This window comes from Protopterus annectens, chromosome 11.part0, assembly GCF_019279795.1.
Source record: "Protopterus annectens isolate FY-2018-M chromosome 11.part0, PAN1.0, whole genome shotgun sequence".
Lineage (NCBI taxonomy): Eukaryota > Metazoa > Chordata > Ceratodontiformes > Protopteridae > Protopterus > Protopterus annectens.
Genome location: NC_056745.1, coordinates 298181380 through 298204837, shown reverse-complemented (window position 1 = coordinate 298204837; position 23458 = coordinate 298181380). Strand labels below are relative to the sequence as shown.

At 38.3% G+C, this 23458-nt stretch overlaps 1 protein-coding gene across 1 annotated transcript in view; it reads right to left on the bottom strand.

Annotated features, from left to right (window-relative positions):
- The window catches only part of GYS2 (glycogen synthase 2), a 730647-nt gene that overhangs the window by 486913 nt on the left and 220276 nt on the right, over positions 1 to 23458 (bottom strand). The window contains exon 3 of the mRNA XM_044087805.1: positions 15982 to 16173. Coding sequence (XP_043943740.1) covers positions 15982 to 16173 — 192 coding nt within the window. The remainder of the gene's footprint in view (positions 1 to 15981; positions 16174 to 23458) is intronic.

Below are 23458 nucleotides of genomic sequence, written 5' to 3'. Positions count from 1 at the left end.
AAAAAGAGTCCCCAACGGGGTACTTAGCTTTTTAGAAGTCTTCGGTAAGCTGAAATCTCTGGATCTGACTGACCAGCACTTGCGAACAGCTTCTGCTTCGGGCACCGCGCGGCAAGAAAGACTGAGGAAAATGGCGTCGGCTGATGCCTTTATACCCCAGCAGCTATGACGTCTGGTGAAGTGCGACATCAGCCGAGGCCAGACCCAGACTTTGGAATCCGGCCAACCGAAGGGCTGCCTGAGGCAGGACAACCCATTTGTTAGGACTGCAGATGCATCCTTGAAGGACATGGGGGATATCCACTAGCCCAACAGTCCACTGCCTGTTGTGCTTCACCAGCTTCTGAAGTGACTCAGAAAAATTTCTAGCCATCTGCAACAACAGCCTGATAAACTGTTTTCTTGCTCATTGGTAAGACTTTTTTCTACGTCACATTTTTTTGTTTGGATATTGGACAGTTTGCATATTTTTAGACAGTTTGGATGTTTAGACAGTGTGGATATTTTCATGCATAATTCAAGCAAATGTAAAAAATTGCAATGTTGGTATACACAGCATATTAGTAAATGTAAAACCTTAGTAGGGCAGGTTGATAGTAAGGCATTATGCAAATGTATTACAATATTTAACTGGTATCTCACCATGTGAAATATGACAAATGTTTGTGTGATATAATACACAATGCAGTTTTTGTTGTGTCATAAAACAATAGACTGTGAAGACAGATCTGTTCATGATAAAGAATTAACTAAGGCTAAAGTGTTTCTATTATATTCAGATGTTAAACAGTTATGTCCTGTCACCACATGCGAGTCAAATCAGTTACTGATAGAACCCTTAGCACATTTTGTTACAAACAAATGTAGTAAACTTCTAAAGAGACACAATGAGTTCAGGAAGTTTAGACAAGGTATACAAACATTGTGCATAGGAGTTTTAGATTCAGCAGAACAGGTTCCTGAGACATATCAGGCAGACCATGAGGAGACTCTTCAGTTACAAGATGAAGAAAATAGATTAGCTGAACTTACAGAGACTGACTTCCTTCATACATTGGGAAAGAGTAGGAAACTACAGCTGATCTGTACAAAAGAAATATATTTTATAATATGTTTGTGTTTTGAAAATGGTTGAGCTTACATGTAGGATGATAGGATCTGACAAATTCTCAAATGTTTAAAACTTCCATTCAATTAAAGCAATGTATTTATCAGTACTACAGTAAAGTAGAGCATATGACTGACATTCTCATAGCATAGTCAAAAGGTAAACAAAACAGCTCTTGTATATAAAAATTAAATAAAAATAGATAAGAGTAAAAAGTTAGTCACAAAACTGACATGATTGTATAAAGATATACAGATACAAGACAGACATGTATGTATGTTATTTTCATCTAGAGTACATTTATTTACAACACAAGAATAACAGGCAGACAACAGCAAACATAAATAATGTAAATATATAAATGTGTTTGTTAAGCTAATATCTATTTATTTTTTTACATTTTTTTTTTGTTATATAATTGTATAGTAACACCACAACAAACAGTTAAAGTTATGAATTTTAAAAAGAAATAAAATCACGGATGGTATTAGTCAAACAGTCTTTTTAAAATGAATGTCACAACAGTTAAATAAATAAAAAAATACTGAAATCAAAAGTTAAAAATATATATGATTAAAGGAAAAATGCTAAAAAGGGTTAATTGAAATGTGAGCTCAGACCTTCCTAAACTGGATGAATAGTTACAGAAAATGTTGAAAAGATAAGATAAGAAACAAGACTGCTTGACAAGTGGCTTGAGTTTTTCTAAAAACTTATTTAAAACATAATTGTTAAAATGTTCACATGCAACACTATTTGGTAATTATAATAAAACATCACAATTGTGCATATATGTCACTGATAAAAAATAAAAAAAAAATAAAAAATAAAAAACCTTAGTTACATCAAGTATAGCCAACAGATGGGTTATAGTATAAAGTATACAGGAGGGTACAAATAACTACTAACACAAAAAATGAATAACCTAATAAAATAAATGTATAACCAAAGTGTTGGGCTGACATACATTCTATTCTCACAGTATAAAGCAAATAAACAATAGTGCAGTACTACAGGGGGAGGGGTACTTTCCCAGTTTTACACTGACTGTATAAGCAGTATTGTACAAGAGTCAGAAATAAAGCTACAGAAAAAAATAAACAACAAGGGTCTAAAATAAAGCTACAGAAAAAATAAACAACAAGGGTCAGAAATAAAGCTACAAGAAAAAAATAATATATCGTTCCTTCTTAACAATACTGTTTCAGGGGGAGGGAAAAACAGGTATTAGTGCATTAGAAATATTGGTAAACAGATTAAACCTGATAGGATAAAATATTTTATAGCTGTCATTCTAGTCATTAAACACAGATTAAACCTAACAGGATAAGATATTTTACAAGTTAATAGCTATCATAATGGTTATTATTGTATTGTTTAGTATTCAATTGTATTTACAACCTGTTAAACTGTAAAGCTATACAAGAGATGGTTTTAAATAAAAAAGAGACGACTTAAAATTGATAACAGTTATACAAGAGAGAGTAAAGATATGTAAAAAAATTGAACAAGATTGGTCACTATTTAAATATGTTTTTGGCAATATTAATGCTATTAAATTTGTAAGATTAGACTAAATTTACTTTATAGTCTTTGTATGTACAAATACAGAAGAATTCAGTACAAATTAATGTCTAGCAATAAATGTGTGTGAAAAACCATGTTTTAAAAAAATTGGGTTCAGGATAGCTGCTAGATTGAAATGCATGAATAGCAAACAGTCTGTGTAAATACATACTGTACAGAATACATTGTAATAAGTTTAAAAGTAATTTGTCAAGTTGTAATATCACTGGTTTTACCCCAGTAAAATAATTGCTTTCAAATATTTATTATCTAAGCCCAGTTCAGTACTTTATGTTCACTTCACTGTCAACCAAGATGTTAATGGGCAGTTCAAAGACATGACCACAATGTATAAATGCTTGCAGTAGCACATGGTTCTTGTCTCTTATTGTTAATTCAACAAGTTGCAAAGAGTTAATGAAACAGTTCTAAGTCATAAATTAAATTCTGTAATTGCAAAAGAATAATCAAGTTAAACTAAAGCAGACACAGCTCATAATTGATAAAATAATTTCACAGAATGGTCTGCAAAAGAAAAAGTTGTTAAATACATTCAGTTTGGTAGTAATACTTTAATATCATTGTATTAACTATGTAAAATTGCATTTTGATTTGTTGTATCAAAAGACTATATAATGTGATAAAAAATACATATCAGTATAAAATGTTTTGAGTATGTTTAAAAACAGAGGGAATTGTTAGATATTATGAATATGAGGCTGAAATTAATTATGTTGTAAATATGCTGAAAGAAAAAGTTTGCTTAAATACAGAAACAGAGTTTAGTAATATGTGATCAGTGTGGCTTAAAAAAATAAGGAACTTGCTTATGAGTGTATTACACACACATCAAGAAAGCTGAACTTCTTACAAACATGACAAGAATGTAATCTGCTTTCACTGGACAACAGGACATGCTATTCTAAGAAAGTTTAAAAATGTGCTTTTCTAATCCACAAGGCGTTTTTCTTGAAGACAATTTACTTATCAGCATTTGCACAAGAACAGATGTGTTAGCATTTGCGTCAAGGCAGTATCTTTCCAAAACCTAGAGGGTGTGAGTTTAAATATGTATAAAAAGTCTGTATTAAATCTAGTTGTTAGGGGTATGGGTAGGGACACATTTGGTGTCCTGAGGTAAATGTTATATCTCACATCATCTGTACTATATGAGAAGTAAAGTGAAACAGTACTTACTGCAACATTTTTCCAGTTTGGTTTATTATAAAAGTTATTGGTTACTGCTCTTAAAGACAGACTTTGAATTTTAGCAAAATCCAGCCAGCAAGACTGAGTGTCTTAAGAAGACTTCGAATCCCACAGCAAGAGCAAGCAGTAAGAAGCAGTAAGCAGAGAGATCTAAATATTTTTTCAGTCTCCACCCGTTAATGAAACTTTTGTCTGTCTCCAGATCCTTCCGGACGAGGGTAGGAGGGTGGGTTCGTAAGAATGAAGGGCGAGATGGACTACAAACATGGAACGTTATGGTGAGTACATAACTTCTCTATGTTCTGTAGTCCTATGTCACCTTCATTTTTACACATGGGACAGTGTCCCTAGCACCTTATTCTTGGGTGGCTCAAGGAAAAATATGCCAGAGTACCGTAGAACCAAAAGAGGTTAGACCCCTAGAGGTCAAATCCAATTTGTAATGAGTAATAAAATTGAGTAGCAGCCCAGGTTGCTGCTAAATAATCATCAATTGGAACCCTGGCTTGAAAGGCTACAGAAGTAGACTGGGATCTTGTAGAATGAGCCTTAATCTTTAACGGTAAAGGCTTTCCATCAGAAGAATAAATGTAGGATATACAACTAGAAATGCAATTTGAAAGGGTCACTTTGGAAACTGGGAGATCTAATCTGGAGTTGGAGAAGGATAAACAAATGGTCTGACTTCCTGAATATCTTGGTCCGGTGTAGATAAAACCGTAATTTTCTGTGAAAGTCCAACTGATGACATCTGTATTCTGCTGCGTTGGAATGATTGGGAAAAAACACCGGCAGCTCTATAGTCTGGTTCAAGTTATTATGAGAGCACACCTTAGGGACAAGACGGATTTGTGCGAAGAGACACTCTATCTTTGTGGAAAATCAAATAAGGGGGCTTGATAGACTGTGCTTGTAACTCTGATACTACTCTAGCAGATGTGATGGCCACCAGAAAAAGTCTTCCAAAACAGAAACTTCAAAGAACACGAATGAGCAGGTTCAAAAGGTGGAGACGTTAAACTTGGATAGTACGATGTTTAATCCCCATGATGCTACCAGTTCCTGAAAGGGAGGTCTCAGCAAAGTAGCACCTTTAAGGAAGGTTTTACATCTGTGTGACATCAAATTAGACTCATGTTGACCCAGATGAAAATTTGATATTGCTGACAACTGAACCCTAATTGTAGCAGCAGCAGAACTCTGGTGAAAAAGTTCAGACAAAAATTCTAAAAGCACTGGAATGGATGCAGTGCAAAGGTCAACAGTCCTTCCCGCAGCCCAGATAGATAACCTTCTCCATTTGCTGGTATATAACTTTTTAGTGGAGGATTTTGTGAGAAGATGTGAGGATATAGGTCACAGTGGGTGAAAAATCATGAAGCCTGACTAGGGATGGAACTGGGGCAGCCAAGCTGTCAAATTGAGGGTGTGGAGGCTGGGGTGAAGAGAGCCAAGTGTGTCAAGAGATCTGGCACTGGGTCTAGAGTCCATGGGTAGTCTAGTAGATGAGGCCTGAGAAAGAGGAACCAAACTTGACGAGGCCAGTAAGGAGCGAGGAGAATCAATTTGCTTCCCAAAAGTTTCACTTTCTGAATCACCTTGGATAGGAGAGGAAAAGGGGGAAAGCATAAGAGACCCAGGGGCCAATCATGAACAAGTGCCTCTCTCAGGGACTCCCCCGGAGGGGGGAAGTAGCTGCTGCATTTGGAGTTGATCGGACTGGCAAAAAGATCACAGCAAGGCTGTCCCCATTTGCAGAAAACCTGTTATCTCCCGCTTCAGAGACCGCTCGTGAGGCATCAAGACTGCCCAGCTGAGTTTGTCGGCTATCACGTTGGTTGTCCCTGGGATGTGCATTGCCACTAGAAAGTGCTGGGAAGATATCGCCCATTTCCAAACATGAATAGCCTCTCGATAAAGGGGGCAAGATCTGGTTCCACCTTGTTTGTTGAGATACCATACTACTAAAATGGCTGATTGTATCGCTATCGTCCCAAGAGGAAAAAGGTAGTGGAGTTAGTGGAGTGCTTGTAATGCCAGAAGCACCGCCCTCATCTCTAGAACACCGAGATGCAGGTGAGCCTCATGATCTTGCCATGTGCCTTGGACAGTCCTGCCTAGACAATGCCCCCCCACCCTGTGTAGCTTCCATGGTCACAATAGCAACGGGTTGGCGAGTAAGGAATGGGGTGCCTGTCATTAGTTGGTTTGGTTGGATCCACCAACGGAGGTCCAGTTTGCATGACTCTGTTAAAAGGATGTGGTGGGATAGAGGCAGTTGTTGAAAGGACGACTGGGATGATAGGAGCCATTGAAGAATCCACATGTGCAATCTGGCAAGAGGGACTAGCAATATGGTGGAGGCCATGGTCCACGAGTTTCAGCACTGTCTTTGCCTTGACTTTCCGTAGGGGGAGTAGACAAAGGACTTGTATGAGGTTCTGTGCTCTTTCTGCTGGAAGACAAGCTAACATGGTGACTGTATTTCTGCGCCTATAAAAGTCACAAATTGAGAGGGCGATAAGGTAGACAATTCCCAATTAATAGTAATCCCCAGCCGGGCACAAAGTTGGATCGTGGAATCTCTGGTTTGAAGAAGTAGATGCCTGGTGGAGGCAGTCAGGAGCCAGTAGTCCAGGTACAGAAACACTTGGAACCCTAGACGTCTCAGGTGAGCTGTCACTACTGCCATACACTTGAACACGCTGGGGGCTGTGGTTGAGACCAAAGAGCAGAGCACGAAACTGGTAGGGACTGGTTTCCAGCCGGAAGCGTAGATGACTTCTCGCTCTGTCCATTTTTGTGTGGTAGTATGAATCTTGGAAGGCTATGGAGCACATCCAAGTATCTTTCCCTAATAGGAGTACAGACTGCAGTGTCACCATCCGGAACTTGTCCTTTATGGATTTGTTTAATTTGCTGAGGTTCAAGATGGGCCTCCAGTCCCCTGTATGTTTTGGAACTACAAAGAATATGGAGTAATTCCGAATCCTACCTGGTCTGTGGGGACGGTTTGGATGACAGTTTACTTCTATAGTTGCTTGATCCCTGTGATTGGGTGGAACATCTGGGATCCTCTTGGGAACATGAGGTGGAAGAGAAGTGTATGGAATAACCTCAGGTGATAAATTTGTACCCATTGGTCTCTGGTGATGCTTACCCAGGCTCCTGGATACAAAGAAATGTGACCCCCAACGGGCTCCAGAGAAGCACAGCCAGGCCCCATATCAGGAGCACTGATGGGGGTCGGCCTCTAAACGAATCATGGCCTCCCTGGTTTTGCTGTCCACCCCTGCCTCTAGGGCTATGTCTAATATTTGCTCCTCCTCCTCTGCCTCTGAAGGAGAAGTCATCCTGTGCATTCGTGAAAAATCTCTGGGACTTCTTGAACCACATCTCACCTCCGACCCTTGGGGTATGGTCTAAAGGGGTGGTAAAATGTACTCCCACAGCAGACAGCATTTTCCCTTCTTGTTCGCACCTGGTGAGTGTGTTTTACCTTGGGTCCAAACAAGGAAAAACCGTCATAGGGGGCATTGGTAAAGGTAGACTTGAATGGCTTGGCAAAGTTACACAAGAGCATCCAGGAGTGCCGCCACAGGGAAACTCCTGAACGTGCTGCCCTGCTTGCTCAGTCAGCTGCATAAGAAATCAGCCTCATGGAGGAGTTAACAATGGAATTCAAGGTGGACAACTGAGCAGACACCATCAGGGACTCCTGCAGTAGATGTACCTTGTAGAGTCTCTCCCAACTCCTTAAGGAGATCTCTCTGAAGCCTTGCAAAATGTGTTGGGCAGTTCAGCGATCTAAGTGTGAATGCCACTGATGAAAAGATAAGCTTCCCATATCTATCCATCATTCAAGACTTCTGGTTCGGCGGATGGACAGACGAAGTTTCCTCTAGTTCCTTCTTAGTGGAAGTCACCACCACCATGGCATCTACAGAATTGACCTTGGACAAAAAATCATTCTCCTTGAGGGCTGACAAAAACTTGAGTCTCCTAGGGACAGGCTCCATGGCATCAGGAGTCTCCCACACCTTCCGACAAAGTCTAGAAGTTAGTCAAAAGGTGGAGACACCCAAGAGGCTGAAGGTCGAGACTCGAAGCCTTCAGGTACACAGACTCATCAGAAGGGGTAACCCAGCCACACCTCTGCTTAAGGATCTCTAAGATGTCTACAAAGGAGACATCAGACGACGACTTGGAAACCCTTCTGACTCCTTGAGGTCGGTGTCAGAGGCAAGAGAGACTCATCCTGGGAGCCCACATGCTTCCTCTTTGCATGTCCTCTTCCGAGGGGGCTCCTCTGGATATTTTTCAGGGAGGACTCGGAAGAGTGGAGGCCACCAGCCAGGGGCTCCTGAGGCTGCGGGTCTCTGTCAAGAGGCGCAGTAGGTGCTGAGATGGAGGTCGGTGCCCAAGGGAGAAGAGTATCGGTACCCCTGAGTGGAGCTGATGAGGACAGAACACTGCATCATCTCGAAGGCAGACCTCTCCAGCTGCAAAGACCTCCTCAGCTCCAAGGAGAGAGGTAGTCATCGGCTCAGAGATGGATGTAGGATCCGAGCTCATCTTAGCCGATACACAGAGAGGGAGACTTGGAACCGAAGTCCAGGTCCAAGTGTCCCTGTCTGGGCCGACTGGGGAACTTCGGCTCCTAGACACCCCAGATGGCACCAAAGGTGTCCGAGCGGAACTCTGCTGCGAGACAGCCTCGGGGGGAGCTAGAACAGAGGATTCCACAACCCATGGTACCAAATACTCTGGCTCCAAAAGCTCAGCACGGCTCAGAGGAGGGACCACAGCAGGGGAAATGTACTCAAGTGGCTCCGAGGAGGAACCACAGCAGGGGAAATGTACTAGAGTGGCTCCGGGACCAACTGGGTCGGAGCCAACAGCATTTTTGGCAAGGCAGATTACTTCAGGAGGCTCAGCACTACTCTCTCCACATCTTCTGACAGGCTCCTGGAAGGAGATCTGGACCTCTGCAAGATAGGGGACCTTAAAGTTGGGGAGACCAGCAATGGATCTCTGGACTGGCTCCTATGTTTGCTATCAGTAGTCCACTCCGAAATGCATGGGGCAGACACTGGAGTCATAGTATCAACGGCCTCTATCAGTTCCAAATCAGTGGAGCCGAGGAGGGAGAAGACTGGTCTGGTTTAGAGATTTTAGGAGGCGGTTCCAAAGCACCGGATGGCACCGGGGAATGCCTCTTGGATGATTTAGCCTTTTTTTTTCTAAATGCATGAGATTTGGATGAAGATGATGAACTGGTCAAGTCTTCCTTGAAAGAAGGCTTGAGACAACCTTTTAATATTAGCTTACTTCTTTCGCACCTGCAAGACCCTGGAACTGAAAGAATGACAAAACAGGTTGCTTGCAGATGGATGGCTCAGAGGCAATACACACAAATTACTGTGACCATCGGTAATGGACATTTTCTGAGAGAATTTTACACATTTCTTAAACCCCAAGGGTTTACGATCTTTTGCCTCTTTAGACATGGTACCAGAGAAGCAGCAAAATGACACCCAAACACAATGAGGGCTAGGTCCTCTAACTTAAAACAGACCTTAGAAAGGTCAGAAACTACTAAAAATACTACACACACAGCCAAATTTGTCCAACTGTCTCAGTGGAACTTTACTCAAATTCTAAGTTGTAGGACCAAAAGGATCAGAAAAAAAAAATAAAGGAAAGAACCCTTGAGAACTAAATAGCTAAATATCCGACTAATATCTAGGTGGAAATAGACTAATGCTAACTAATACTAAACACCGCACATCAATCAACACTGTACACAAAAGGTTAGAGCGCAAACGCGCATCTTAACAGCGAGCATTAAATATTTAAAGTAATAACTATTAAACTACCAAACTCTCTACGCTAATAAGCACAGCAAATAAGGAGCACAAAGGATACCAAAGAGAACAAAAAGGCCAAAGGCCAACCAGTTCTCAACAATAAGAATAAAGTGAAGAAACGTCAGCAAGACAAACTATTCTAATGTTAATCCTAACTAGAAAAAGTCAGCTGTAATGTATCAAAAATAGCAGAAAGTGTTAAAACTTAGCCAAGGCCAAGAAGCACATCTGAACTAGTCGACACGGCAAATGAGATCTGGGGGTTACACTGCTGCACCATGGGATACCTACCTAGCCATGAGCCAACCAGAAGACTGAGCTTTGTAATAGGCAGAGGCAGAGCCGAACCCATGTGCAAGAATGAAAGCGAGATAAGACTACAGAACATCCCTTATTCTAGGGGATTTCAACCTAGATTGGTTCACCTGTATATCAGAACCAAGTAATCTAATAAATCTCCATGGTTACCAGCAGCTAGTCCAAATTCCAACTAGATGTGAAAAAATCTAAGAGGGAATCCATCCTGGACTGGGTCCTAACAATCCCACATTGTACCCCCACACAGGCAGTCTCCCAGACACCTTAAGTGAATACAACATAATATATCTTATACGTAGTAGAACAAGCATATGCAAAACCACTAACTATAAATCCACTAGAAAAACAAAAAATTTCTCTGAGGTCCTCAATACTTTACTCTGACTGGATCCCCCTAAAAAACATCCCACTTGACCAGGCTGTAGCATATTTTCAACAAAACATTTCTACACCTAGACACTGTTGCTTCATTGCGCAAAATCAAGGTTAGAACCTCTACAAACCCCTGGCTCAGTAAACAAACCAAACAAATCCTCAAGTGCCTGGCTTTACTATAAAAAAAAAACAAACACAAAACCTAAGTACCAAGAACTGTGCAACAGTGCAAAAAAATGCATTAGGCTGGACAAAAAATCCTACTACATGACATTACAAACTAAACACCTGCACAACCTCCAGAAACATTGGAAAAAATGTAAAACTACTAAAACACACCCAAAAGGCTACCTCCCAAACCAACCATTCCCATCAAAACACAATTCAACTCCCACTTTGTGAACTCAATTCTATCCTTAGTATCAGGACAGTTCCAACCTCACTATCCCCCCCCCCCCAACATAAACACTAATACAAGCATTACCCTTAAATAGTTTCCACCACTTCAATCAAAAGCATGCTTTCCAAACTAAAAACCTCAAACAGCAGCCAAATTACTCCCCAGCTATTTCTTGAAACTCACAGCAGATGCTATTGCTATCCCAAGTCTCCACTCTCAATCAATTGTTGAAACTAGATCAGTTGTTAAAAACTAAGTGCCCAAACTCTGGAAAATATTCTACATTACACCCATACATAAAGGCGTGACCTCCACTGAACTTAACTACAGATCCATTGCTATACTCTTCCCCCCGGCAAAATATCAGACAGCAACATCCTGTCACCTACTCAACATTGTTTCAGACCTGCCCATAGTACCACTACAGCCCTCTTCTGCTTCACAGACACAGTAAACCATATCAAAAATGAAGGCCTGCAGGTGTCAACTCTTTTTGGATATGTCCAAAGCATTTGACAGTCTCGTACCAAATCCTGCTGAACTAATATCACCTATCAAATTCCACTCTTACCTGGTTCCAAAGCTACTTAACTGATGGGTACCAAGCTGTAAAATGAGAATATTCTCTCTCTCCTCAGTTGCCCATAACTACAGGAGTCCCACAGGGTTTTCTCTTACGACCACTACTATTCAAAATCTTCACAAATTACCTCCATACCTCCACAAAGCAAGCCTCTATCATTCAGTATGCAGATACTACCTTATTCTGTGCTGTACAAAATACTCCCACCCTCCTGCAAATTCGATTAGCATTCTCTGACACTGAAAACTAGCTTACCAAAACCCAACTTCTCCTCAATCCAAAGAAAACTCAGCTTATGATAACCAGTTCTAACAAACACTGATAAATCAATTCACTATCTACTCCACAAATGTTACTCCAATCGCTCTAGTGGCACAGGCTAAGCTATTGGGAATAACTATAGACTCTCACCTAAAATTTGATCTCTTAACTATTAAAACAATACATGCCAAACTGGGATCACTATCATATCAAACAATTTCTTACCAACACAAGATTAGCCATTGCTCGCTCCCAACTTCTAAACACCCTACTCTATGCATCTCCCATTCAGACTAATCTCAACAAAATTGATCTAAGCAAAATGGAAGCCTGCTATCAGAACTGCCCACTTTGCTGCAAAATTGCTCATATAGAAATCACTGCACTGCTTTGAGACAGCTCCACTGGATTGAATTGCCCAACCTCCTAACCTACAATCAGCTCTGCCCCTGTCATTCTATTACCACCCCAATAAAAGTGTCCTGCCCTAAAAAAACTAGTACATCACTCAGCCAAAAGGCCTCTTAGATGATCAAGCAAACTACTACTAGAAGTCACTAACCACTACAATAGCTTTGGAGCGAGACTATACAGTAGTCCAGTGGCTAAAACATGGAACTCTCTCCCCACCAGCCTACAAAACACATTGTTCAAAGCATCCTTTAAAAACCTCATTAGGCAACATCTCAAGCAAAGTTGGCAGTGCTAGGACTGCTCCCCAGGCTAGTGAAAACGGATAAGGTACACATACTAAACCTAGAATACTCGGTAATAGTTTTCACTCTTACTCACAAACACCAACTAATGTACAGTGTATGTACCATATCTGTGTACTATTGTATGTATTCTGCCTATGTTGCAAATTTCAGTTGTAAACCACAAATCTATTACCTTTATTTTTAAATATTTTGTCTTCACTAAATGCTGATGTGCTGCATTCCACTGTAAAAACATGTCTGTTGTAATTTGTGTGTATACTGATAATGTTGTGTGTATACTGATAATGTCTAAATGTATCTAATTTTTTCTGTGTGGAGCTTTTCTCCCTGCGCCTCTGCTGAAAAAGGGCCTTTTCGGCTCACACCCTGGTTAACAAATGCAAAATAAAAGGCCTAGAGTGCTTTCTCATGGCTAGGTTTGGAGCATACACACACAGTCCTTTCAGTTTAACAACTCCTGCTGTGGAATACCAGTCCAGTTGCTTAATGTTTTCATAAAAGTAACAGGTTGTGCCTTCCAGTTTTTCTGGTAAAACAGAAAATCTCAGGTTTTACTTATGTGCTTTGTCCGCCAGTTTTAAACATCTCTTATTGAACTGTCTCATTCAGCCAGCCTTTTCTGCATTTCAACCTCCGACTTTTGCAGTTTTATCACCTCATTTGATTATCTGTTTAAATCTTTCCATTTTTTCCAGCCTTTTATTTGAGTTGATATACTCTATTACTGTTTTATTTTTATCATCGCCGAGTACAGTTATTTTTCCTCTTAGTTACTGGAAGTCACGTCTTACACCAAAGCTGGAACTTGCACTGCTTTTTGCTGAACAGCTGCAGAATTCTTCCCCATTTTTTTCCTCACCTTTTGTGATGGATTTTCTTTGCAGTGCCTGGATGTCAGCAAAAAAAGAAATCCAGAGAGAATCACTTGGCCAGTTGCTGAAATTTACCCAGAAATACGAGTTTTCTACCTCTCTACAGAGTTTGTTTTCACAATGGGAGAGCTGAAATTTAGCCGTTATTCAATGTGCAGACATCTTGGAAGTCCCAGGTCCAATGTTTGAAGACTACACACTGTTCAGGTGCTTGTGCTGATGAAGTCCAGGAAACACTGTGCCTGAGAGTAAGATGAGGTGTACATTTCCCAGTCTTGGGAGAGTTACAAGCCAAGATAGCCCAATCAAGGGTGGCAAGGTGATTAAGATTAGTGATGGTTTGGGTATGAAGGTGGTAAGCTTAGGTTTATATTTTTAATGTCAGAATATAAACTGAGAAAATTGACAGTGATCACCATAGGACGGTGCATGTATGGTGAGGTGATTCAAAGTTTGGTCTAAAGGTTTCAGAACTGATTTGGGTAAGACTTGAGCTATACAGGAGTTCTGACATTGATGGCTTTTGTTCATAGGTAATCAAGGTTGAAGTCACCAAGAATGAACCTACAGTTTTTTGGGAGCTATGGCATGTTTTTGACATGCTCAACTAATTTTTTATAGTTTTGAAGGTCAACCATTTACACAGTCCAACAGATTGGCTCATGACTTTTCCAGAGCAAGTCAGCAATTCTAAAAAACAGTATTCCTATTTTATTTGCTAGATAATACTGTGAACTGGAGTCAGGAAGTCCCCCCCACCCACACACACACACACTGCTAGGATTTTTTTTTGAAACAAAGCCTCCTCCTCCCCTTACTGAAAAATAGGCCAAATTACCTACAAGAAGAGGTAAACAGAGTGAATCACTGTATCTGGTTATGAACTGCCATGGTATGAAGTGGAAGTCAGTAATTTTCTTCTCCTTTTGGCTACTGCAGTTAGGGGTCACCACAGCAGAACATTGGTCCACAGAATGAGTGGCAGTAGAGTTTGTGTCGAGTTTCCAGCCGGGTGTCCAAACCTTCAGCAGAAGGCACACACTCGCACCTAGAGCCAATTTGGAATACTGGTTAAACAGAGGAACAATGCAACAGTGCATCTGTATTGCATGCAAAATCAAGTTCTGACTCAAAAAGTTCTGACATGCCATCCGAGCTAAAACTGGTTAAACTAAACAAGCCAGTTAAGGCAATTAATTCACAGAAGAAAATAACCACACTAACAGCTGTAATAGTGCTTTTAACCTATTTTCTATGTAAACCAAGTTAATCACTAACCCCTGTTTACAGACTGCTAAACTTCAAAAAGAAAAAATGTTATCACTTTCAGGTACAAGTCAACAAACAACGCAAGTGTACTACTGTTATTCTGATACTATTTTGACTGCAATAACCTTGACCCTGGCTGGAATAGCACAACAGTCCTAAACCACTAGGAAAGAATGTACAGATTTGTTCTCTAGAAATGGTTCTCTTAAATGCACAATGGCTGACTGCACATACACAGCAGCTAGTAGCAGTACAATTATTCCTCAGTTTGCATTCTTATGTACAGGGTACAAAAAGTCAATTCCCAAATTAATTATTTCTCAGCTATTAAGCAGTGTACAATGGGAATAGGCTGGTATTTATGAAATTTACAATATGTCTGCACAGCTCTGTTATAGCCACTTCTTTAAAAGCTAAACGTGTGTGTTCACATTCATATCCTCTCATAGCTACTTTGCTCCAGTACAGAGCAAACTAAAGAAAGGTATTGCAAATACAGCACAACATTCAAGAAGTATTCTTTATACTATGTTCAGCATGGCATACATGAATACCAGTCATCCAGTGGACTACCATCACCTCTAGGGTGTGAGGTGGCTCCCACAACAGTGATCGGCTGTAGATATGAGGGACCTTGGACAATAACCTTTTACTTGTTATGAGTTGTTCGGGGGCAGACGTGGAGTGAGCATTTCTTAGCTTACAAAGGTAAAAGGGGGCATCCCAGGTAACTGAAGTACAAGGAATTCATCAATTTTCAAGCCAATTAACTTATGCAGAGCAACAGAAAATCAGGGCTATATACCACAGTTCTGCAACAAATGACTGACTCTAGCTTACTGAAACATATTGCACAGGGACAAGTGCTGCATTAGCATTGCGAATGAAAGCATACCTATACTATTTTGTATGCTTCTCTTAGTAGTGAGGTTAGGGCATATGATGGCACATTTCCTTCACTGGGTGCTTATACAAGTCTTGTCTTTGCTCAGGTGACATCTGGACACAGTCAACTATATAACCTAAAACTATGAAGGCTTGGCAAGGAAATCAAATGAATGTGGATAATTAAAAGTAACTGCTGATATATTGCTCTGTGGGTCAGTGTAGAAAAATGGCAAAAGATGAAGCACACATCTGATAAAAATGAAAAATTCAAACTATGGTGTTAATGCTGCTTGAAAAAGGTATAGATAAAAGCAAAGCCATCCTTCTCTTCATCCTGACATTTTTCCATACCATTTAATATGTTTGTTCAACAGAAATAGTGTTATTTCATAGCAGTCCGTAAAATGTTACACATGCTACATTCCAGAACACAAGATCCAAAACATGTCACACTTGCATTCTAATTGCAAAAGAAAGAAACTCTTGGCAGAGTAAACACTTTACTGTTCATTAAAATCTACTTAAAATTGCATTTTGACTCACCTCCTTTAGAAACCAAGCAGTTAATGATCCAAAGATGAGGGCATCATTAGCCTCTCTGTCTTGATATGGAATACCAATATGACAAGCATCCCAGAATTCTCCCTTCCATCTGTCTAGATTCCATGCTGCTGAGCCTATGTCAAATAGGATCACATACGGGCTACCCTCTATTAGCCATCTGCCAAAGTATATCTGCAAAATAAAGCACATTCTACCTTCAGAAAAGCTTGGTGTTCTGTGGCCACACCCCACCCTTAAGTTTACCATGATTTTGGGTCTGTGCAAAACACCTTTACCCTCATACAAGACAGACCTTTCCAAATACTTAAACTATTGTAGTTGTGTCTACAAACTGTTAGCAAAAGGAAATCAAAGGCAAATGCAAACAAATTCAAACCTGGAAAGGGCCTTAACTGGCACAGGAGAACTAAAGTTTTGAATGTTGCTTAGCAAAGGTAGCATTTAATTTTGAAGGTTAAAGGAGAGACCATACAACATAAGCAAATACTAAAGGGACATCAGAAAAGAATACGGTTCAAAACCAACTAATTCAGTGGATATTTATTTCCAATGCTCATTTTTGCAGACCTCACCCTGGTGGACAAGCAGCCATCTCACTTCTGAAGCACTTTTATGCCAATTAGCACCCATTCCCTTTTAAAGTAGACCTGGATATAAACTTTCAGTACAGCTAGCCCTTGTACCCTGGCAGCTAACTGGGATGTTGAATGCAGACTGAAGATTGGATTTCAATACATGTATAGGGTGCACTACAGTAATTTAGATGGCATATCCATGCTAGTGCATCTGGTAAGGCCTGCTTTGATTGGAGGTACAGAGGAAAAACAAACCATACAAATGATTGTAAGATCAGATGCATGTGCCATATACAAATGATTGCAAGATCAGATATATGTAATACACCTCACAATACTAAAGGTAGTTTTTTTTTTTAAACTCTCAACATGTCCATTGGGGAGATGTGTCCACACTTCCCTAGCAGGGCTGCTACTGCAAGTACAAGTAAATGGAGACAACCTGTGTAGCCATCCATCCCATAATTAGGAAACCTGAAAGTCAGGCAGCAGAAACTAGGAAGGCTACCAGAGCATGAATGCAAAGTGTAGTAACCACACTCAGTAAAGTACAACAGAGCTGGGAAGTAGTGGACAGGGGAGCACGTTAAGGGATTCAGAGTTAGAGGTTTGTTGATGCATACCAAGACACCCCTATGAATCATCAGGTAATGCAATACCTTCAATGATTATACATCCACTAAACTCTTTGCTGATCAAGATTTGAAGCATACAATGACATCTGATGAAATATTTTAAATAAGAGGTGACACAGTTTAATTAGTATAACTGGCGTGTGTACAAGTAACAAGTGAAAGTTACAAGGAAAAATAATTAGCCTTTGTCATAATTTAAAAATAGGAAGCAGCACCATTAGCATAGTTAATATTTTCTTAAAATTACTGTCTGCTCAAAAACTTCAGAATTTCCCTGTACAAATGTCATTTGCTTTCTTTGAACTTGTGCAACGCACAGTGATAATTACTTTTTTTTTTTTCAAAATTCTTATTTGGATTTTTAACAAAAAATTAAACAGATTAACAAATAAAGTACATACAACTATAATAAGAAAAAAAAACAATCCTGTAACTATACACATTATATACAACAGAAGTCACCACATAATCTATTAGACAACTAATACAGGTGAAATAATATTGTAAGGAGCATAATATATTGAAACGTATAAAAGGAGTATGTAAGCTCTGACACAACCAAGAATATAGTGCAGGTGTAGCAGCATGAAGGGAAAAGGTTAATTCTACTAAAAGGAGATTCAAAACAGTCTAGTTATTGGTATAAATTGTAAAGTGATTTTAGGTCTCGAGAATCATGTCCAGCAAGTAATCATAGTATTTGTGAAAATATTGTTTTTGATTAGTAGCTGTACGAGCTAATTTATGGGAGTACATCTATTTAACTGCGAAGTTATGAAAGTCTTCCCATGAGGATGGGGATTTAATAGTCCAGTTTTTTGTGTGATATAAAATTTAACAAGAGTGCAAATTGTGAGGAGAATGTTTTAAAATTATTGGAAGTGTATTTGTAGTGATATGTAGAATAGTTTCCCATGATATGGTGGATTTTTCATATCCCGTCTTCTCTAATCTAGCTCTTAGAGAACACAATAAATTGTGGACCCTATCACAGCCCCAAAAAATATGCAAAATATCTGCAACTTGAGTTGGGCAATAAGCTGAGTGTTTGGGGTTAAATTTATTATCCAATAGGGTATAATAAGCATTTATAATTTGAGTGTACAACAGTTTAAAGGGAACAAATAGTACTTTCGATGGCCATTTTTTTATCATTTTCTGTAATTAATTGGCTTTTGTCTTGCCAATAAGTAAAGAATAGTAAAGTCTAAGGTTTTAAACTCTAGATTTATAGGACCTAAAATATAGTTTTTAGTTGCTAAATTTTTGAAAATTAAAATAGTCGTGTTAGTCAATTTTAAATTGAAGTAATTTAGCTTTAATTAGATACATGATCTGATTAAGAGCATTAGTAAATTTTTTAAGAAGTTCCAATTTCAGTCAGTCTGGATAATGTAGTTTCCTGCCATTTATAAATATCCCATATTGTTAATTCTTTAATAAGAGGGTAATTTGTTAAGTTTATTGGTTGGTTATGGATTAGCAGATTATGGTTAAGATGAAGCGGTTGCATGAAGGATAGGGCATTGGATAGCTGTAAAGATTTAAATACATTTTGAAGCGTTAGAATCAGAATGAGCAATGGGTGCAAGTTCCTGATGTAAAGGGTTTTTTTTGTTTAAATTTAGAAATGGAAGAGATTTGGGGTTAAAGTCAAGGAATTTAATTTGATCATACCAGATTTTGAACCATTGCAGTATCCAGCTAGACCCGTTATGAATGTAGTTTGCTATTTGGACCAATCTACTAGAGGTAATTATAGTGTAAAAGATTAGAGTCTGGTAATCCCAGGCCTCCTTTATCATTTGCAAGGGAAAGTTTCATATTTAATTCTGACAGATTTTGGATGCCACAAGAATTTGGATAAGTTTTTTTCCATATCTTTAAAATTTTTGAGGAATAATTGAAAAAGTAGCAAACATTTGGAAATGAATTCTAGGTAATATAGTCACTTCAACCATGCTGACTGTAGATAGTAAAGTCATAATATTTTCCCATCTATTAAATATCCTTTTGAATGTTTGTCCAAGTGTGTAATACGTTTTTAATGATCTCTAAAATTGGAAGTGTGAATTACACCTACATATTTTATCTGATATTTAATTTTGTTCTCACTATTTGGAAAATAGAGTTCTTTATGGCCTAGTGGATTCAAGGGAAATACATAGGATTTACACAAGTTTAGTTTATAGTTGGATATCTCAGAATATAATTTTGAGTCAAGTATTTTTGAGAAATCAGTGTTAGGAAGTTGAAAGTACAGATTTAAAAACAAATGCATAGTATGAAAGTTTTATGTTTGATATTCTGGATAGGTGGTGATGGAAGGTTTTTTGGGATATATATATAAGAGCAAGGGTTCTAAGTATAAATGAAAAAAGGTAAGGGGATTGAGGGCAACCTTGCCTTGTGCCATTAGAGATTGGAATTCAGTTGGATTTGAGTTTACTTTGAATAGTAGTGGAGGCCTTCGGATATAGAACCTGGATAACTTTTATAAATTCTTGTGGAATTCCAAAAGAGGGCAGGATATTAAATAAATTAAGTTTACTCTGTCAAATGCTTTACTTGCATCAGCAGTAAGGACATATCTAGGATGTCTATCCTTGTCAAGAAGTCTGATAATGATATCTAAAAGAAAAGTGTTATCACAAGTTTACCTACTCTACATGAAACCCATTTGCTCTTGAGAGATGATGGAAGGAAGAATGTTCAGCCTATTGGCGATAACGAGCTAGGATTTTAAGATAAATATTAATTAGGGCTATTGGCCTATAACTGGTTGGGTCTGTTGGATCAGAGTTTGGTTTAAGAATTAGAATAGTTTTTGAGTTGTTAGTATACTTATCAGTTATGCCATGGTGCATTATATAACTGAATACCTTCCAGAGAATTTTAGAAACATTTTCTGTAAATATTTGTAAAACATCGCCGTGTATCCATCCGGTCCAGGAGGTTTACCCTCCAAGTGCATTTATTGCAGTTAATCACTTCTAGCTGCAAGGGTGATTTAAGAAGTTGCTTCTTAAGGTAAGAAATCTGTGGGAATTTTAGGTTATTTATAAAGTCCAAATATTTGTCTGTGGAGGAAGAGTTAGGTAGATTACAGAGATTTTTGTATATGGCCTCAAAAGTATTTATAATGATTTGGCCGTTATTTCAAGAGTCCTTCAGGTTTTATTTCCTTAATCAACAGCAGACCATTTTTAATGTTAAATGACCTTGCAAGTATTTGAGGGAGTTTGTGCCCAGAGGATCGATATAACTATCTCAATAAAGGAAATATTTTTAAAGTAAAGATTGTGTAATTCTGTCTGCATTACCAATGACTTTTCTTGCTCAGAGTAATTATGTCGAGCTCTAGTTCAGTATCTTTGATTTTGGTCTCAAGTTTGAATTTGATATGCTTTTTAATGATGCCTCTTAGGACTGATTTAGCTGCCGCCCATTGGGTGTCAAAAGGAACCTGGGTAGACATAACATCTAATTGGATTAGAATGGTATTTCCTGTGATACTTCGTGGATTTGAATGATATTAGGGTTCAGGGTCCAATTATTGAAATAAGATCTTTGATAAGTCAAGATGTTAAGACTAATTCTTGAATGGTCCGATATACTTCTAGGGGAAACCTTATAACAATCTATAAGAAAGAAAGGTTAAGGAGATTAAGAAGGCTTCAATTCTTGACCAGGTTTTGTGTGTTTGAAAAAAAGTAAACCTAGGAGATGAGCTATCCTGTCTAAATTTTGTATAGGGGTCCATTATTTCCCAGGTATTCTGCAATTCTTCTAGGGCTGTGGTAGTATGTTGCAATTGCCTAGTGTCTTTATGAGATCTGTCAGGATAGAATAAAACATTCCAATCCCCAGCTACAATGTATAAGCAATTTGGATAATTAACCAGGATATTAAAGATGTCAAATAAAATGTTAATGTTTATAGCTTCTGCTCAAATCAAGAGAGTAAGGGCTTATTTAGGGTATGAAACCCATCTTCCATTAGACTCACTCTTAGAAGAGGTGATTTCACCTTGATAAGATTGATAATAGCTACCTCCCTAGATCGATGATGTGTTATGTCCTGATGCAATTATGTGCTTGATCCACTTTCTTTTCATTGTCCCAAAGTTGATCATGTGAGTTTGTCGAAAAGTTATATCAACTTTATCTTGAAATGTGCGATGCACAATTAGATTTATTTTTTTCTTATAGCCCCTTAATGTTCCATGAGTCTATTGAAATCACAATCTTAGATTTTTTACACGTTAAGTGACAGAGATAGGTATAGAGATGTATACAAAAGGTTAAGCAAGAAAAAATTGAGGTGACTTCTAACCTCCTATTTCCTATGCAAATGCCTAACCACTCATCCCTCTGCTTAGTTGAAAAATTTATTGTAACTCAAGAAACGTATGAAGTTTGATCTAATAAAACATACACAAGTAGAGAGATGTCAATGATAACTAATGATCCAAACGTAAACAAATCAGCAAAAAAGACTGTACAATACTACTTTGCTTTATCAGAAACTTATAAGGGGATCACTATCTCGATTCAAAATATTGTAATAATCCTGTTTAACAAGCTCATTAAAACCAGAAAGATAAATGCTAGGGGTATTAGAATACGTCGGAGGTTAAAGAATACCAAGACTTATTTGTGATAAAAATATCCTAGTTAAAGTAGTTGTACTTTACTAAATGTACCCTGCTATAAAGGTCAACCATTATTACAAAACAGCATAGAGAGGGGGATTATGCTAAATTCATACTGTTGAAGTAGACAACAGTACAGAGAAATGAAAGGTTATGATTATATCATAATTAAGACTATATATAGACATATCAAAAATTTATGTTGAGAAATTTTTAACAAAATATAACGTAGTCCTGCTTCTGTAAAATAGGTTAATAAAGAATTTAACAAGACCATCGAGATGAGTTCGCAAACAGGCAGATCCAGTTAAATACTCAATTTTAAAACGTTATATGCTATAGTTACATAAAACAAAGCGAACCTCTGTGATTATATACATAACAGATTAACCTTTTTGTACAATGAGTTAGCAGCATACCTACCCTCCTAGCCTTTTATTATAATGCTTTTTGAAGTCATTAGTCCATTAAGTTATACTTGAACCAACTACATTTACACGGTATCAGTCTAAACAAAATTGTTACTATTCAGTATTAATATTTTACTACATTTAAACCTCTAGCTTTCAATCCCATCAAACTATAAGATTGTTTATTAAAACAAGGAAAAAAAAGAAGCAAACAGTTGAAGCAATGCAAGAGACAAAGCAACAAAAAGCATTAATATAGCATAATCAATCTCGCATTCCTGAACTCCATTACTAATGGAGTAGGGTTTTATGTATTCTTAGGATGTTAGTAGATATAGCGGTATCTAGTAAAAGACACATTAGGTGTATGTTATAAGGGAGAATAAAATAAGTAAATATCACTAGCAGTGCATTTAGTTAGCAAAACCCTGTTTCAGTTAAGCAAAGAAAACTCATTCACATCTGTATTTGTCCTCAGTTTTAAGCACAATGAAATACACAACCCTTAACACAAAGGTGGGAGAGACCTAAACCTGCCAGTTTAGGAAACTGAAAATTGCAGAAAATAAGCATAGGTTTGTAGACATGAATCCAAAACACCATTGCCTAGACAAATAAGTCACTAAAGTCAAAATAAGGATCCATTAGCAATACTGCAGAAAGGATCATTATACAATATATTATTCACGGAGACTGAATATTAAAAGCTTTTAAGATGTAACTTGCTTTTTGTTCTCTTCCACCAAGAAAGGAATAATCTTGCCTTCTGCACCTTCTATTAGCAAGCAATGACTGAGGAAACAGTGCACCCTTAAAATGAGACTGCTTTTCATACAACAAAACCAATCATGTCCTTTTTTGATAGATGCAGAAGCATCTAAGTTTATTAAAATGAAAAATACCTTTATTACATTTAAAAGGCACACTGAGCCAAACAGAAGGGGGCTGAAAAGACAAAACCCATGGTTTACATTTACATATTGCACAAGGGCAAATAGCAATTTTCCAAAAGGCAGTTTGCAAACAAACGGAAAAAGGTTTGAATGTGCAATAAGCGAATGCACAGTGAGGTTCGCTCATTGTGCATTCGACATTCTGGGGCAGATTGGGAAATGGTTCCTTTCCCCACTATAGTGCGATCTCGGAGTTGGAATAAAAAAGGTGTGTGGGGTGCGCATTTCT